This window comes from Danio rerio, chromosome 19 (genome assembly GCF_052040795.2).
Source record: "Danio rerio strain M-AB ecotype USA chromosome 19, GRCz13ab, whole genome shotgun sequence".
Lineage (NCBI taxonomy): Eukaryota > Metazoa > Chordata > Actinopteri > Cypriniformes > Danionidae > Danio > Danio rerio.
In genome coordinates this window covers 3069761-3090000 of record NC_141039.2, presented here as the reverse complement: position 1 = coordinate 3090000, position 20240 = coordinate 3069761, and the positions used below count along the sequence as shown (strand labels likewise).

Genomic DNA, 20240 nt, shown 5'->3' with positions numbered 1-20240 from the left:
GTGTGGCTGCTAAGGTTTTAATGTTTGTAGGTGGTTGCTAGGGTGTTGTTTAAGTGTCCGAGTTGGTAGCTAGGGTGTTCCTGGAGTGTTCCAGGTTGCTGCTAGGGCATTGCTAGGGTGTTCTGTGGTTACTATGGCATTGCTAGTGTGTTCCTAGAGTGTTCCATGTGGTTGCTAGGCCATTGCTACAGTGTTCTGTGGTTGCTATGGCATTACTGGAGTATTCTAGGTGATTGCTAAGCTGTTCTATTTGATTGCAAGTGTCTGAGTTGGTTGTTAGGGTGTTCCTAGAGTGTTCCAGGTGGTTGCTAGGGTTTTAGTATTGGAGGTGGTTGCTAGAGTGTTGCTTAAGTTTCTGGGTTGGTTGCCAGGGTGTTCATAGAGTGCTCCAGGTGGTTGCTATGGTATTGTTAGTGTGTTTTGGGGTTGCTATGTCAATAAAGAGTATTCTAGGTTGTCCCTAAGGTTAGGTGGTTGCTAGGATGTTATTATTGGAGGAGGTTGCTAGGGCATTGTCACAGTGTTCTGTGGTTGATAAGGCATTGCTATAGTTTTTTAGGTGGTTGCTAAGATGTTCTATTTCACTGCAAGAAAAGATTAGATGGCTGCTAGGTTATTATCTTTGTTGCTGGTTGCTAGCTTGTTGCTTTAGTTTCCAAGGTTGCTAGGGTGGTCAAGAAGTGTTTCGGGATGTTAGTTGATAGGGCATTGCTAGTGTGTTCCTAGAGTGTTCCAGGTGGTTGCTAGGGCATTGCTACAGTGTTCTGTGGTTGCTATGACATTGCTGGTGTATTCTAGGTGGTTGCTAAGCTGTTCTGTTTGACTGCATGCAAAGGTTGGGTGGCTGCTAGGGCATTAGTGTTGTAGGTGGTTGCTAGGGTGCTGCTTAAGTGTCTGTGTTGGTTGCCAGGGTCTTCCTAGAGTATTCTAGATGGTTGCTAAGCTATTCTATTTGATTGCAAGTGTTTGAGTTGGTTGATAGGGTGTCCCCAGAGTGTTCCAGGTGGTTGCTAGGGTATTAGTATTGGAGGTGGTTGCTAGGGTGTTGCTTAAGTGTCTGGGTAGGTTGCCAGGGTGTTCTTAGAGTGCTCCAGGTGGTTGCTATGGTTTTGTTAGTGTGTTCTGTTGGTAGTTGCTAGCGTGTTGCTTTAGTTTCCGAGGTTGCTAGGGTGGTCAAGAAGTCTTTCGGGATGTTAGTTGATAGGGCATTGCTAGAGTGTTTGCTGGTTTATATGCCATTACTAGAGTAGTTTAGGTGGTTGCTAAGCTGTTCTATTTGACTGCAAGAAAAGGTTGGGTGACTGCTAGGGTTTTATTTTTGTAGGTGGTTGCTAGGGTGTAGCTTAAGTGTTCCTGTTGGTCAACTCTCTCAAATACCTCATAGTTCTAAGTATCCTTCTCATGTTATAGTCTTCCAAATGAATCTTGTTTTTCCTTTTGACGCAAGATGTTTTTGCTTACCCCATTAGCATATATTTAGCTTGTTTTAAGGAAAACCTCATTTAATTTTGACATACTATTTCTTAAAACAAGACAATATGTTTTGCTTGTCTAGAAAATGCTTCTTGATCTAAGAAGCTTTAAATACTTGGATTACAAACAAGCTTTGTTTCGCAGTGTTGTGCCTTCAAATTTAAATGAGCAATCCAACAAGCCCACAACAAAAGAACAGGTTTCCCAAATGCCGCTCCTGCTAACAGATACACCTGACTTAACAACAAACGTGAGCGTTCTGTTATCAGGCTCAGCATCAAAGGAGTCTAAACAATAGAAACGCATTCATCACCATTCGTCTGAATATTGTTTGAAATTCCCGAGAATGGCTGCGACGCGAGCTGATCTGCAGGTATCCACAGATAGTCTGCTATCTACAAGCGTTTGTCGCTCTGCGGATGAATCTCCCCAGGGGCCGAGCGTACGCTTGTTGGCTTTGTTTTGACTGGGCTCTGAAGATGGCGTGTGTATCAGATTTACTGTATTGATCTGCTGTTGGAAGTCTGGGAGCTGAACTCTGTTTGGGTCGGATAGGAAATGGAGCAGACAGGCCACAGAGATAAGCAGAGGCAGGAGGTGGAGGAAGGCTTGTTCGATAACAAGATGAGAGAGAGAAATGCACTCTTGTCCTTCATGCATAGCTAAAAACTTTCGATTAACCCTTGTGTGTTGCTCATATTTACAACCTGTTATGTTAGAGGCTGTTTTTGTCTCATTGACTTCCATTATAATGACTTCCAAACTGGGAAAAACCAACATTAATCAAGAGTGCATGATTATGCACTACCTGACAAAAGTCTTGTCGTTGATCCCAGAGCAACAAATAATAACTTGACTTCTAGTTGATCATTAAAAAAGAAGCAGAAGGTAGATTGTTCCTAATGAATCGTCTGTTGACCTGCATCCCAATCATCACAAATACTGCAGAAGACCTACTGGAACCAGCATGGACCAAGATTCTCACAGAAATCAGTCAAGTTTGGTGAAGGAATAATCATGGTTTGGGGTTACATTCAGTGTGGGAGAGATCTGCAGAGTGGATGGCAACATCAACAGCCTGAGGTATCAAGACTTTTGTGCTGCGCATTACATTACAAACCACAGGAGAGGGACAATTCTCCAGCAGGATAGCGCTCCTTCTCATACTTCAGCCTCCACATCAAAGCTCCTGAAAGTAAAGATGGTCAAGGTGCTCTAGGATTGGCCAACCCAGTCGCCAGACATGAACATTATTGAGCATGTCTGGGGTAAGATGAAGGAGGAGGCGTTGAAGATGAATCCAAAGATCCTTGATGAACTCTGGGGTTCCTCTCACACCAGAGACCCAGGTTATATCCCAGACCCTGACAGGAGTGTATCATTACTTCAGTCACCATCTGGTTCGGCTCAGCTGCCACAACCGACCTCCGTAGACTAGAGCGAATAGTCCGGACTGCTGAACGAATCACTGGCACTACCCTTCCTACACTTCAAGAACTGTACTCTTCCAGAGTGAGTAAAAGGGCTTGTAAAATCCCTCTGGACGCCTCGCACCCAGCACACTTTCTGTTCGAATTATTAATGTCTGGTCGGCACTTGGGCAACGCAGTGGTGCAGTAGGTAATGCTGTCACCTCACAGCAAGAAGGTCGCTGGGTTGATGGTTTGAGCCTCAGCCCAGTTGGCGTTTCTGTGTGGAGTTTGCATGTTCTCCCTGCATTCGCGTGGGTTTCCTCCGGGTGCTCCGGTTTCCCCCACAGTCCAAAGACATGCGGTACAGGTGAATTGGGTAGGCTAAATTGTCCGTAGTGTATGAGTGTGAGTGTGAATGAGTGTGTGTGGATGTTTCCCAGAGATAGGTTGCAGCTGGAAGGGCATCCGCTGCGTAAAAAAGTGCTGGATAAGTTGGTGCTTCAAAGCACCAAGCACAAAAACAGCCAGACACAGAAAAAGTTTCTTTCCTCAGGCAATCTACCTCACGAACAGCTAAATATCCCCCAACTGTGCTATAAATATGTGCAATACTTTCTCATACGCATTTGTACACAGCACATTATAACTATTTACAATGCAATACTTTCTCCATTCGCATTTGTACACAGCACCTTATAACCTGTACATTTATAACAAACCTGTACTTACAATTCAACATTCAGATCTTTTTGGCCAACTGCATCTCTGTTCAATGTTCATCATCTTTTTTCTTTCTTATTTATTTTGTGTTGTACACTGGAAGCTTCTGTAGCCAAAACAAATTCCTTGTGTGCGCGAAGCACACTTGGCGATAAAACTGATTCTGATTTTATAACCATTCAAGATTTTTTACATCAAACTTTGATGCATCACTTGCTTTTGTTTATGTCTCGGACAGTTTTACCTATTAAAGTTAAATATTAATGGCAACAGAACATGGGTTGCTCTTCAATTATATTTTTATTATGGCTAGAATGAAAGCAAAAAAAGTACACTTACTAAAAATACTGATTTTTTTTTGCCCACTTGACAATTTGCACATTACTGTCTGACTAGTTTCTGACCTCAACTTATGAGCTAAAAGGGCAATAATGATCCAACATTCCGGACCATTTTCTCCAATAAAGTCTAGAAATTGGGCATCAGTATATTGTAAACCGATAGGTTCAAATATTCCTTTCCAGTTATCAAAGACAAAATTTGTTTCTTAATTTTAGTTTGTAACCTGTAAATCATTTTAACTTCAAAATTGTAATATCCACATCAGTGTAAAACCTATGACTTGTGGAAAAACATATTCAGTAATATTAAAACCACCTCGGTCTCCACTTTTGCCATGGCCTCTTTTTTTAGCTTATCCAAACTTTTCCAAAAACTTTCCGAATGCTGTTGCAGTTTCTAGCCAAGAATAATTGGTCATCTGGTTCTCCCTATGATCACGCGTGGACCGATCATAAAGATGTCTGTAACGTTAGTCATACCTGTTTCAGACAAAATCTCTTCAAAGTGTTTCAAATTCAACTCAAATCACCCGAGTCTCAAAACATTTCGTGAGTTCTGCCAGCCGTTGGTCAAATCATATTGTGCGCACCCAAAGCGAACCTCTGCAAACACAGCGATGACGTCACATTCAGAGGTCAATAACAGAATAATGATTGGCTGTTGCATGTTGGTCTCATTTGTAGTTGTAATACAGCAAACTACAATTGGACTAGAGAAATAAAGAACTACAACGCCAACGAAAACCAAGCAACAACAACAAAAATTAATTGAAATGAGCATTAGATGTAGCGTTACATGGACATCGGAAAAATAAGACCCGTGCAAACATATTCCAGACCTAGAACAGTGAATTTTACTATTTAAGACCTAAAATTTGGATTTTTAAATTTTAGACTATTTAAGACCCCGCGGAAACCCTGGAAAGTCAATGGGGCAAAAACAGCCCCTAACATAATGAAAGGGTAGTCAATTCGCCCAGAGTGTATTGTTGAGTATTTAAAAATTATCCAAGCATTTTCCTAAAATATGTGTCAAAATTAGATTTTTTTTACCAAAAATCATCCCATTTGCTAAAACACAGAAAACGTCGTGGCCGAATCAAGACTCCAAATCACCCCAGAGTGGATGAAAACAACAGCACACAAGAGTTAAATCACCTTTCATATCCTTTGCGGCTCATAAATTACAAAACGATCCAATTTTCTCAATGTCATTTGAATAAACCCTTCATCTCTCGTATTAAAGTGTCTTGAATATAACTCGCCACGCACCATTTGTGAAGGATTTTTCAAAAATGTGTTACTTTATTAAAGATTTTGTGGAATTATTTAACAATGACCTATCAATTACAACCTTGTAAATTATCCTAGCAGCCATCAGGGTGCTTTAGCAACCAATTAAAAAGCATTGGGCATCCTAGAAACAGGTCATCCTAGAAAATAGAGGTTGACCGATTGACCAATCATTGTAGATAATCGATTGTTCCAGCAATGGGTTATCAGCAAAAATCCATACTAATAGTTTTTTGGGATTGTATCTGTTCCTTGAGTGGCTGAGAAAGATCGGTCATCAATATACAGTTTGAGAGATGCCTCCAGAAACAGTTTGTTACAGTGTTACAGCCCTCTACAGTCTAGTCAGTCCTGCCACAGTTTTAATTTTGTACATTTATTCAGATTTTACAGCTCATTTGATTTCACAGTCAATGCTGCAAATAATTATTCATTTATTCATTTTCTTTTCAGCTTAGTCCCTTTATTAATCTGAGGTCGCCACAGCGGAATTAACCGCCAACTTATCCAGCACATGTTTTACGCAGCGGATGCCCTTCCAGCCGCAACCCATTTCTAGGAAACATCCATACATACTCAATCACACTCATACACTAGGCACAATTTAGCCTTCCCAATTCACCTGTACAGCATGTCTTTGTACTGTTGGCAAAACCAGAGCACCCAGAGGAAACCCACGCCAATGCAGGGAGAACATGCAAACTCCACACAGACCCAGCTGAGGCTCGAGCCAGTGACCTTCTTGTTGCAAATATATAATATAATATAATTTAAAATAATATAATATAATATAATATAATATAATATAATATAATATAATGAAATACATATAATATAATTTAATTTAATATAATACAATTGAATAAAATAAAATAAAATATAATTAATATATAATATAATATAATTTATTATAATATAATATAATATAATGAAATATAATATAATGAAATATAATTTAATATTACATAATATAATTTAATGTGATATAATATAATACAATTTAATAAAATAAAATAAAATAAAATATAATATAATTAATATATAATATAATATAATATAATATAATATAATATAATATAATATAATATAATATAATATAATATAATATAGTAAAATTAATATATAATATATTATAAAATAATATAATATAATATAATATAATATAATATAATATAATATAATATAATATAATATAATATAATATAATATAATATAATATAATATAATATAATATATAATACAATGTAATATAATATAATATAATATAATATAATATAATATAATATAATATACAATGTAATAAAATATAATATAATATTCATTCATTTATAATATAATATAATTTAATAAAATATATAATTCATTCATTTTCTTTTCGGCTTAGTCTCTTTATTAATCTAGGGTCACCACAGCAGAATGAACCAGCAACTTATCCAGAATATTTTTTACGCAGTGGATGCATTTTCAGCGGAACCCATCTCTGGAAAACATCAATACACACTCATTCTCACTTATACACTATGGACAGTTTAGCCTATCCAATTCACCTGTACCGCAAGTCTTTGGACTGTGGGGAAACCGGAGCACCCGGAAGAAACCCACACAAACGCAGAGAGAACATGCAAACTCCACACAGAAACGCCAACTGAGCCAGACAAGGCTCGAACCAGCAACCCCCTTGCTGTGAGGCAACAGTATAATATAATATAATATATATATATATATATATATATATATATATATATATATATATATATATAATGTAATATAACATAATATAACGTAATATAATAATTTGATATAATATCATGTAATATAATTAATATAATATCATATAATTTAAAAGAGACTAAGCCAACAAGAAAATAAATGACTGAATAATATAATACAATATAAATAAAAAACTAACAACTAACATCAGCCACACTAAGAAGCATCATTTCAATCTCCTTGTAGCAAAGAGAGAGAAAGAGAGAGATGAGGGAAAGGATTTACAAATGCATGAAGGAAAGGGAGCGCGCAGGAGAAATGGTACAGAATGTGAGCAACGTGAAGAGAGAGCAACAGAACAGAAAGATGCACAGACAGCATCCTGACTCACTATGCAGTGCACACAGTTCCAGAGTGCAGTGAGTCTGTGTGTCATTATGTGTCAGAAATGGATTACTTTTAGATTAGAGCGTTCTCACACACACTCACACACTCACACACACACACACACACACACACACACACACACACACACACACACACACGTACACACACACACACGCTCGCGCACCTCTCTCTTGCATGGCTTGCGGATAAATCTGTCGCTCTGGATGAGTGCACTGCAAGATGGAGACATCAAACAAGCCTTGTCTTTCTCGTTAAGATTTCATTACATCCAGAGGCACTCACACACACATGCATGCGCCCACACACACACACACACACACACGTCCACTTAGCAGCATGAGGACTCTGTCATTAAGTGCAGTTTCTCCTTCAGAGAATTGTGTAGGATTGCTTGTGAGATGTCACATCACCGCATGGCCGATTTTAAAGCAGAGACGAGCGTCTGTCGCCTCGTCTGAAAAAACAATCCCAGAACTCTCAAAAGAAAATCTGTATCGCTCGAAGATAGCACTTTTATAACACACAAGAACTCTCAGTGAGGAAATAATGTTGTTTTAGATGTTTCCTATAAAAAGTCTGAATTATTCGCCCTCCTGTGAACTATCTTTTCTTTTTTAAATATTTCCCAAATGATGTTTAACAAGGAACTTTTACAGTATTTCCGATAATATTTTTTTCTTCTGGAGAAAGTCTTATTTGTTTTATTTCAGCTAGAAAATTACAACTATTTTAGAATCAATATTATTAGCCCCCTTAAGCAATATTTGTTTTGGATTGTCTACATCAGCGGTGTCCAAACTCGGTCCTGGAGGGCTGGTGTCCTGCATAGTTTAGCTCCAACTTCCTTCAACACACCTGTCTGGAAGTTTCTAGTATACCTAGAAAGAGCTTGATGAGCAGGTTCAGATGTGTTCAATGGAGGTTGGAACTAAAATTTGCAGGACACCGGCCATCCAGGAGCGAGTTTGGACACCCCTGGTCTACATCAATGTTGTACATGACTTGCCTACACTATAAAAAAAACAAAACAAATCGGTAATTTTATGGTTTATTTCCGACATCTAGGGGGGTGCTTGTAATTGCATGTACAGTGCATGCGGAAAGTATTCATAGCGCTTCACTTTTTCCACATGTTTTATGTTACAGCCTTATTTCAAAATGAATTAAATTAATTTATTTCCTCAACATTCTACACACAATACTCCATAATGACAATGTAATAAAAGAGTTTTTGAAATTGTTGCAAATTTATTAAAAATAAAAAAGCTGAATAATCACATGTACATCAGTATTCACAGTTTTTCCAGTCGTGAAGCTCTAAATTGAGCTCAGGTACATTCTGTTTCCACTGATCAGTCTTGAGATGCTTCAGCAGCTTCATGGAAGTTCACCTGTGGTCGATTCAGCTGATTGGACATGATTTGAAAAGGCGTACACCTGTCTATATAAGCTCCCAGGGTTGACATGTCAAAGCACAAACCAAGCATGAAGACAATAGAATTGTCTGTAGACCTCCGAGACAGGATTGTCTGGAGGCACAAGGCTGGGGAAGCTTACAGAAACATTTCTGCTGCTCTGAAAGTTCCAATGAGCACAGCGGCCTCCATCATCCGTAAGTGGAGGATGTTTGGAACCACCAGGACTCTTCCTAGAGCTGGCCGGACATCTAAGCGGAGTGATCAGTGGAGAAGGGCATTAGTCAGGGAGGTGATCAATAACCTGATGGTCTGTCTGAGCTCCAGCGTTCTTCTGTGGAAAGAGGAGAACCTTACAGAAGGACAACCACCTGTACAGCAATCCAACCAATCAGGCCTGAATGGTAGACTGGGCAGACAGAAGACACTCCCTGCCTGAAATTTGCCAAAAGACATCTGAAGGACTCTGAAGACCATCAGAAACTAAACTCTGCTCTGATGAGACTCAAATTGAACTCTTTGGAGTGAATGCCAGGAGTTACGTTTGGAGAAAAGCAGGCAGCGCTCATCACCAGGCTAATAGCATCCCTACAGTGAAGCATGGTGGTGGCAGCATCATGCTGTGGGGATGTGTTTCACTAATCTGGAAGACTAGTCAGGATAGAGGGAAAGATGAATGCAGCAATGTACAGAGACATCCTGAATGAAAACCTGCTTCAGAGTGCTCTTGACCTCAGACTGGGAGGACGCTTCATCTTCCAGCAGGATAATAACCCAAAGCACACCTCCAAAATATCAAAGGAGTGGCTTAACAATGATTCAGTGAATGTTCTTGAGTGGCCCAGCCAGAGCCCAGACCTAAATCCTATTGAACATCTCTGGAGAGATCTGAAAATGGCTGTACACCGTCACTTCCCATCCAACCTGATAGAGCTTGAGAGGTACTGCAAAGAGGAATGGGCAGAAATTCCCAAAGACAGGTGTGCCAAGCTTGTGGCATCATATTCAACAAGACTTGAGGCTGTAATCGCTGTCAAAGTAGAGCAAAGGCTGTGAACACTGATGCACATCTGATTTTTCAGCTTTTTTATTTTTAATAAATTTGCAACAAATTAAAAAACTCTTTTTCACATTGTTATTATGAGAGATTGTGTGTAGAATGTTGAGGAAATAAATAAATTTAAGCCATTTTGGAATAAGGCTGTAACATAAACAAATGTGGAAAAAGTGAAGCGCTATCAATCCTTTCCAGATCCACGGTAGACCCCAACAAATGAAGCTCTAATAGTTGCCGTGAAAGCCGCACGACACAAAACAAATGTCACGAGTGTAATATTTGTTTCTCATTTAGCACTAATGAGGCTGTCATTTTTTAATTCTCTGATCACCCCGGGGCGGATGAATCGAGTCAAATGAGCCCGAACCAAACATTCTGTTCGCAGGCGTATAAGAACCCTCACGCTGAAACACATCGCCAAAAACACAGAGACAAAGAGATAAAACCCCGAAGAGCTGTGTGATATTTATGCTGTATCGTTTTCAAGCAACAAAAACAGAACTCATGAGCCGCATTTCTAAAAGAGCAACAAAAGCCTGATCAATGTGGATCTTCCTCACATCCTCACAATTAATCAAGCCTTACACAAATGAGACACACACACACACACACCCACACGAACCAGCAACAACAATTCCTGTTTTCAAGCCTCTGAAGCGCTGAATACCCCCTCTGTCATGTTAGGAGTGTATAAACAGAATATATATCAGCTCTTTCCTTACAGTCCACAAAAACTGTACTGTGTAGATGGCAGTAGGATTAAATAATGGTTGAATAGCATATATTTACTCAAACTAGATTTCAAACAGCCTCACAACCCTCACGCAATATTGCATATCCACTCCAAAATTGCTTGTTCAAACTACCCAGCAAACAATTGTGTGTCTAAATGTAGAACAGGGCTAAACAGGGCTAAACTTGGGCTGTCAGTGAAAATATAATAGACATCTACAGTAAGAATAGCCTAAAATTAGACTAGTCGTCAAATAGACAGACTACATGTGCAGTCATTCATTTCTGTTTATTTGACGAGTACTTTAGTTTTGGCCTATTCCCAGATGTCTATTAGATTTTCACAGACTGCCCAAATTTAGCCTCGTTTTAGCCAAGATTACTATGTTTAGACATCTATTAGACATCTATTAGACATCTTTTAAATACAAAAAATGCTTGCTGGGTGTTTTTCATTAGTATGAGTGTTGGGTTGAGTGTAGATGTTAATGAAATACATTTCAATGGGTAAATTAATAAATAACATGAATAATACTGTGTAATTACTGCCCAGCAAACAATTGTGTGTTTAATAGACATCTAATAGTCATCCAAAATTAGACAGTTTGGCCTAAACAAGGCTAAATTTGGTCTGTCAGTGAAAATATAATAGACAAATAGCCTAAAACTTGTTTTCAAATATACAGACTTTATATGTGCAGTCATTCGTTTCTGTTTATTTGATGAGTAGTTTAGTTTTGGCCTATTTTCAGATGTCTATTAGATTTTCACTGACAGCCAAAATTTAGCCTTCTTTTAGCCAAGACGACAACGTTTAGACGTCTATTAGACATCTTTTAAATACAAAAAAATCTTGCTGGGTGTTTAAGCTTAAATGGTAATTAAATTTAATTTAACAGGTAATTTAATAAATAATATGAATAATACTCAGTGTAATTACTGCCCAGCAAACAATTGTGTGTTTAATAGACATCTAATAGACATCTAAAAGTAGACAGCTTGGCTTAAACAAGGCTAAATTTGGTCTGTCAGTGAAAATATAATAGACAAATAGCCTAAAACTTGTTTTCAAATAGACAGACTTTATATGTGCAGTCATTCATTACTGTTTATTTGATGAGTAGTTTAGTTTAGGCCTATTCTCAGATGTCTATTAGATTTTCACTGACAGCCCAAATTTAGCCTTCTTTTAGCCAAGACGACAACGTTTAGACGTCTATTAGACATCTTTTAAATACAAAAAAATCTTGCTGGGTGTTTAAGCTTAAATGGTAATTAAATATAATTTAACAGGTAATTTAATAAATAACATGAATAATAATTGGTGCCCTAATTTAGCCTTGTTTTAGCCAAGATTACTATGTTTAGGCATCTATTAGACATCTTTTAGACATCTTTTAAATACAAAAAATGCTTGCTGGGTGTTTTTCATTAGTATGAGTGTTGGGTTAAGTGTAGATGTTTATGAAATACATTTCAATGGGTAATTTAATAAATAACGAATAATACTCTGTGTAATTACTGCCCAGCAAACAATTGTGTGTTTAATAGACATCTAATAGACATCTAAAAGTAGACAGCTTGGCTTAAACAAGGCTAAATTTGGTCTGTCAGTGAAAATATAATAGACAAATAGCCTAAAACTTGTTTTCAAATAGACAGACTTTATATGTGCAGTCATTCATTACTGTTTATTTGATGAGTAGTTTAGTTTAGGCCTATTCTCAGATGTCTATTAGATTTTCACTGACAGCCCAAATTTAGCCTTCTTTTAGCCAAGACGACAACGTTTAGACGTCTATTAGACATCTATTAGACATCTTTTAAAACAATAAATGCTTGCTGGGTGTTTTTCATTGGTATGAGTGTAGGGGTAAGTGTAGATGTCAATAAAATACAATTTAACAGGTAATTTAATAAATAACATGAATATCACACTAACTGTACAAAAAAAAAAGAAAGAAAATAAAATACTAATACTACTAATACTTCCCTTCTTAGACTTTACAGACCTGAAACTTGCCTATAGCACTTATTCATTGTTGCTCTTAGTTGTGTAAATTGCTTCCTTGTCCTCATTTGTAAGTCGCTTTGGATAAAAGCGTCTGCTAAATGACTAAATGTAAATGTAAATAATAATTGGTGTAATTACTGCCCAGCAAACAATTGTGTTTAATAGACATCTAATAGACATCTGAAAGTAGACAGCTTGGCTTAAAAAAGGCTAAATTTAGCCTGTCAGTGAAAATATAATAGACAAATAGCCTTAAACTATAAATAGACAGATTAGACAGACTTTATATGTGTAGTCATTCATTTCTGTTTATTTAATTAAATCTAAAATCTGTTAGATTTCCACTGTCAGCCCAAATTTAGCCTTGTTTTAGCTAAGTTAACTATGTTTAGACATCTATAAGACATCTTTTAAAACCAGTAAATGCTTTCTCTGAACTTATTTAAAATTAGTTCAAACAACACAATTCTTAATTGGGGTCAACACAACTTATGTTCAGGCATGGGCCGATATAAGATTCTGATAACTTCTGATAAAAAAAAAATCACACTTTCACGAGATCACAGTATTGCAGTTAGCGCTCTAAAATAAGGTGTTTGTAAATGTCTGGGTAAAAAACAAAAACATTTTCCACTTTGAACACAATATATGAAGAGTTCAGATGCAAAAACGTTAAAGTGCGGTCTGAAATTTTCTTCTTAAATGAGCATTGTTCAGACACTTCTATATTTACAGTTGAAGTCAGAATTATTAGCCCCCCTGTATTATTAGCACCCCTGTTTATTTTTTTCCTTAATTTCTGTTTAATGGCGGGAAGATTGTTTCAGCACATTTCTAAGCATAATAGTTTTAAAAACTTATTTCTAATAACTGATTTATTTTATCTTTGTCATGATGACAGTAAATAATATTAGACTAGATATTTTTCAAGACACTTCTATACAGCTTAAAGTGACATTTAAAGGCTTAACTAGGTTAATTAGGTTAACTAGGCAGGTTAGGGCAATTAGGCAAGTTACTGTATAGTGATGGTTTGTTCTGTAGACTAATCGGAAAAAAAATAGCTTAAAGAGACTAATAATTTTGTCCTAAAAATGTTTTTTAAAAAATTAATAACTGCTTTTATTCTAGCCGAAATAAAGCAAATAAGACTTTCTCCAGAAGAAAAAATATTATCAGACATACTGTGAAAAGTTCCTTGCTCTGTTAAACATCATTTGGGAAATATTTAAAAAAGTATCCAAACATCAAAAGGGGGCTAATAATTCTGACTACAACTGTATGTTCACTAACTTCACATTAAAGGTAATGAAAAAAACATATTAGTTGACATAAAAGGGAAATTACTCAACTCATACGTAGTAGTCTAAGAAAATTAATAGTTTAAGGAGGAAATTTCAGATGGCACTTTGCATCTGAACTCTTCATATTTTATTTTGTGATATTTTAGAACAGCAAACATGTCAGGCTAAATAACAATAAATCATTGACTTCTGCTGTCTTCATTAGTTTCAAAAACACAGCTTTATTTACACTTTAAAATGGCATCTTTGAAGACCTTTTCTGCTGGAGATACTGTTGTCCTAAAAATCCTACACATAACTTAGGAACGGTATTTGAGAAAATGTTGGCGGTTTTAAAACCTTGACTCTTCCAAACCGCGGTATACCTTGAAAACAGTTATAATCGTCCCATGCCTAATTATGTTCAAGCTACTTAAATTAGTAAAAACGATTAAGGTAATTTAATCGATTTGTGTTTTAGACAACATGAAGGAATTGCGTGGAACTCAGCAATCTTTACGTAAATTATTAACAATTAAAAGAACAACCTGTCAGCTCTTTTTATTAAGTACACATACCTGACAAAAGTTTTGTCGTGGATTCCAGTTGTAAGAGCAACAAATAATAACTTGACCTCTAGTTGATCATTCGGAAAAGTGTCAGAAAGTAGATTTGATCTGTTGAACTGCATCTCAATCATCACCAATACTGGAGAAGATCTACTGGAACCAGCATGGAGCTAAGATTCTCACAGAAATCATTCAAGTTTGGTGAAGGCAAAGTCATGGATTGGGGTTATATTCAGAATGGGGGCGTGCGAGAGATCTGCAGAGTGGGTGATCAACATCAACAGCCTGAGGCATCAAGACATTTGTGCTGCCCATTACATTACAAACCACAGGAGAGGGACAATTCTCTAGCAGGATAGCGGTCCTGCTCATACTTCAGCCTCCACATCAAAGCTCCTGAAAGCAAGGAAGGTCGTCCAGGATTGGCCAGCCCAGTCACCAGACATGAACATTATTGAGCATGTCTGGGGTAAGATGGAGGAGGAGGTGTTGAAGATGAATCCAAAGAATATTGATGAACTCTGGCAGTCCTACAAAAAGGCTTTCTTTGCCATTCCAGATGACTTTATTAATCAGTGATTTGAGTCAGTGCAGAGATGTATAGATGCAGTCCTCCAAGCTCATGATGGAGTCAGACACAATATTCATTCTGTCTCCACTGCAGCATGACTTCATATTCTTTATTGTACTTAACCTTTGTTACAGGACTTTTGTCTAAGCAAAGTCAGACCATACTGTCCTAATTAAATAATAAATAAATATATATATATATATATATATATATATATATATATATATATATATATATATTTTTTTTTTATTTTTTTTATTTTTTTTTTTTTAAATAAATTTTATTTTATCAAAATAAGCGTATAGAGGCCACTTCTGATTTCAAATGATCAACTAGAAGTCAAGTTATTATTTGCTGTTCTTAAAAATGGGATAGGCGACAAGACTTTTGTCAGGTATTGTACACTCTGACCACTATATGGTATTTGCATGGTACACAAATTCAGGAAATGCTATTGTGTCATATATATCACAGCACTATATGTCCAAAAAACAATGCTTTTTGTAAAAACACTCACTGACATATTATTAAGCTGTTAAAATACACAACTTTACATAGAAGCTTGGTTAATTTTCATAATTAATATATATAGGCCTATATATATATATATATATATATATATATATATATATATATATATATATATATATATATATATATATATATATATATATATGTATGTATTCTAAATAAGCCACCATGGCAAAATGAAAGAACACAATGACATTAATATTTTCAAAGCATCCCATAATAATTTAACTGATGCACTTGTGCTTTGACTGAAACTATGGTTACCATGGTAACTTGGCGAAATATTGCAAAGAATATTAATCAAATATGAACCGCATATTTTTTTTCGCGCTATGAAGTTACAGCAGGTGTGTGAGTGTGTTTGTGTACCTGCTGGTGTATATGTGTGTGGATCTCTGTTGCCTTAGATACCAGGACTGAAAATAAAAAAAACACACCACAGCCTCTCCTTCATAATCAATGACATTCAGATTAAAGCATTAACGCGCAAACCAATCTGAATTTCTCATTAAACTCAGGTTGCTCGTGCGCATTATATAGGCAGACGGTGATGGTGGACACGGGTGTGTATTGATCACGAACACACACACACACACACACACAGACATTCTTCATCACGCATTGGTAACTCACGCTCTTTTTGCGCAGGTTCAGTCCGTGCTTTAATAATCCTGGCAGATCTCGGATCTTCTGCTTGATCTGGACTTGGTCCCTGGCGGTTCTGTTCCACCTCCAGCTCGACAGGAGTCCGTCCTCCGCGGTGCAGGGGATGCTGTCGGATTCCTCCATCATCATCATCCTCCTACTCCTCCACCTGCTGTTCACACACACGGAGCGACATTCCGCCGCCGCCGCCCGATGTAGCGCCGCCGCAATGAGCCGCTCAAGCGGGGAGAGGAGAGCAGACCTGCCGTACACTGCTGCTCCACCCAGCGAGCGCGCGCGCGCAGACACACGCAGATGGACTCGCACACACAAACACGGACACACTCACATAAAACACAGCAGGCTGGCTAAACGAGGACATTTTCCTGCATATAGACAAATTCTGTAGCTAACAGAATAACTAAGTTTTAAAAATACATTTAATTTATTTACATTATTATTATTTACTTTAAATCTTTTTAATGTATTGTTTTTTATGTTGAGATACTTTCACAAAAAGGGGTTTAATCTAACTTGAATCTACAATAAAAATAATTATTTCCCAAGCTGCACACACACACACACGTTCACATACACACAAACATGGACACGCTCACATACAAACACACAGAAGGCTAGCTTTCCTGCTTTTACACAAATCCTGTGCACTGAAAATTATTATTAATTGGATTTACTAAATATTTTGAGGAACGTGGTTGCAATTAATTTATATTTGCTGAATTTAAACTAATACATTAAATTTAGTAATGTTAAACCTAATTTGTTTGTTTGAATTCAGCCCATATAAATTGTTTGCAACCACTTACCTTAATAAAATTAGTAAATAAATCCAATGAATCTTTTTTTCAGTGAACCTAACAGAAAACTAAGATTAAAAAATATATTAAATACAAAAAGAGGTTTTATCAGCCATTGCTAACTTACAAAAATAATTATTTCCTGAGCTGCGCGCGCGCGCACGCACGCACGCGCACACACACACACTCACATAAGAACACACATAAGGCTGCTGACATATCCTGCACCTTACAGAAAGCTACCACTTAAAAATGCATTTTAATTATTTCCATTCAATCTATTTACTGTATGAATTGCTTTTTAACCTTGAGATACTTCCACGAAGAGGTTTTGTTAAACTTTCTGGTTTGGTGGCCCAAAATAGCCCCTTTAATATAATTCCTACACTCTGTTTTCTGACACAGTTGAGCCAAAAACGATTTAACCCAGCTGGTGGAGATCAATGAAACGCTCTGAATCATTTAACCTCTTATTGTCCGGCTCACAGTGAATAAATACACTCAGAAACATTACACTTGCCGTTTGTTCAAACTACTTATTTAAAATGAGCTGAAACAACACAATTCTTGAGTTTATTTGGGGACAACTTAATTCAATCCACTTAAATTGGAGAAAAAGTAGTAAGTTAACTTAATACCTTCACTTTCAATCCACATAAATTGGTAAAAACTAGTACGTTAACTTAATTTCTTATCGTTCAATCCACTTATATTGGTTAAAAACTATTAAGTTACTTAATTCCTTCACTTTCAAAAAACTTAAATTGGTAAAAAACGTGCACGTTAACTTAATTTCTTTCTGTTTAATCCACTTATATTGGTTAAAAACTATTAAGTTAACCTAATTCCTTCACGTTCAATAAACTTAAATTGGTAAAAACTTGTACGTTAACTTAATTTCTTAAGGGTCAATCCACTTAAATTGGTAAAAACTAATAAGTTAACTTAATTTCGTCACATTCAATACACTTAAATATGGAAAATAATTGTAAGTTAATTTAATACCTTCACTTTCAATGCACATAAATTGGTAAAAACCAGTACATTAACTTAATTCCTTCACGTTCAATGCACTTAAATTGGTAAAAACTATTAAGTTAACTTAATTCCCACACGTTCAATCCACTTAAATTGGTAAGAACTAATAAGTTAACTTAATTTCTCCACTTTTAATCCACTTAAATTGGGAAAAATAGTACGTTAACTTTATTTCTTCATGTTTAATCAACATAAATTGGGAAAAATAGTACGTTAACTTAATTTCTTCATGTTTAATCAACATAAATTGGGAAAAATAGTACGTTAACTTTATTTCTTCATGTTTAATCAACATAAATTGGGAAAAATAGTACGTTAACTTAATTTCTTCATGTTTAATCCACTTAAATTAGTGCAAATTAATAAGTTAACTTCTTAACGTTCAATCCATTTAAATTGGTAAAAATTTATAAGTTAACAATTCCTTTATGTTCAATCCACTTAAATTGGTAAAAATTAGTTAACTACTTCAAGTTCAATCCATTTAAATTGGTAAAGGTTAGTATGTTAATTGAAATTCTTCACATTCAATCCACTTATATTGATAAAAACAATAAGATAACTTAATTTCTTCATGTTGTCCCAGCACAAATCAATTTGTTTGGAACCCAACATTTTTTTTTTTACAGTGATTAACAGACATCCTCAACACAGTGTTAGCAATAATAGAGAATCTGATTGCATTTTCATCATCTTCAATCCAGAAATTTAAGATATAAACACAATGACAACCACTATTGCTATACCATTACTACGATAACATTTGTTTTTAGTTACTTGCAACTTATTAAACTAAGTCAATCTTGTTCTAACTCAATTTTTTAAGTTAAGTGAGCTATTTTACGTCAGTTTAATATAATATTAGTTCAAATGGCTCACATGGTTAATTTGATTGAGCTTAAAAATGTAAATCAATCGGTAGTTTTACAGTGTGGTTGAATGCTTTATTAGACTTTGTGACTAATATTAAAAACATTACTTTTGAATGTTGTTTCTTATTCAAGAGGAACACGGATCTGTCCTTGGCATTACATAAGGACACTCTCCACTATGACCCACTCGTCTGTATTAAAGAATCAGCATGAAATCAATAGCAGTGTTCAGAAGTTCACATCAATAGAAATGAATTGATTTTCAGGTCTGTGGTGTTTCTTGGGACGTTATATTGCGTTGTGTTAAAGTATTGATCAGGTTGTTTGTCTCTTAAGACCGGTGTTCATAGTACCTGATTCTATATAGCACATGTTCGTTTTTCCAGTTTACTGCGTAAAACATATCCCTGAATAGTTGTTGGTTAATTCCGTTGTGGCGACCACTGATAAATAAGGAACTAAGCCAAAGGAAAATGAATGGAATTTTGGTTTATTTACAAATACTTATTTTGATGCTCAGGTCATTTTTTCTCCATCAAGGTCAGAATCAGAAGCAAGTCTCTGATTACACACAGATTGTTTGGATGCTTTGGCATGTGTGTGTGATGGTGGACGCCTGCGGTTGTTATCCATTAACACCCACTGCCAGCGTGACACGGGTTGGCAGACGTCCCCGCCGCTCAGAAGAGCATGACGGGACTGAAACTGAGCTAAATCTGTGGCTAAATCTGCCAGATAAATTCTTCAGGATGCTTTCTGAGCAAGCCAAGATACAGTAGAAGTCAGAATTATTCGCCCTACGGTGAATTTTCTTTTTCAAATATTTCCCAAATGATGTTTACCAGAGCAAGGAATTTTCACAGTATGTCTAATAATATTATTTCTTCTGGAGAAAGTCTTGTTTGTTTTATTTCGGCTAGAATAAAAGAAGTTTTTAATTTTTAAAAAAAACATTTTAGGGTTAATTATGCATTATTTGTTTTGGATTTTCTACAGAACAAACCACTATTATACAACAACTTACCTAACTAATCTAACTTGGCTAATTAACCAAGCTTTTAAATGTCTGAATACTTAAAATATCTGGTCAAATATTATGTGCTGTCATCACGGAAAAGATAAAGTAAATCAGTTATTAGAAATTAGATATTAAATCTATCATGTTTATAAATGTGTTGTAAAATATCTTCCTTCCGTTAAAAAGAAATTGGGGGAAAAAAAAACACTGGAGGACTAATAATTCCAACCTAGGCTAATTTTAAAAACGTACCCCTATATAAGTTTCTGGAGAGCACCAAATACATCCCAGGAGCTACCTTTTGTGCAGTTTTTGTTTAC

General features: G+C 36.1%; 1 protein-coding gene and 1 long non-coding RNA gene across 3 annotated transcripts in view; one reads left to right on the top strand and one right to left on the bottom strand.

Annotated features, from left to right (window-relative positions):
- The window catches only part of rapgef5a (Rap guanine nucleotide exchange factor (GEF) 5a), a 111380-nt gene extending 94975 nt beyond the window's left edge, over positions 1 to 16405 (bottom strand). For both annotated transcript variants that reach the window (NM_001442764.1, NM_001442765.1), the window contains exon 1: positions 16163 to 16405. In NM_001442764.1, coding sequence (NP_001429693.1) covers positions 16163 to 16327 — 165 coding nt within the window. In that variant the 5' untranslated portion in view covers positions 16328 to 16405. The remainder of the gene's footprint in view (positions 1 to 16162) is intronic.
- On the top strand, positions 15795 to 19367 carry LOC147832415 (uncharacterized). The gene is made up of 3 exons (XR_015516323.1): positions 15795 to 16092; positions 16178 to 18238; positions 18342 to 19367. It is a non-coding gene; the product is annotated as an uncharacterized LOC147832415 (long non-coding RNA).
- The last annotated feature ends 873 nt before the right edge of the window (positions 19368 to 20240 follow it).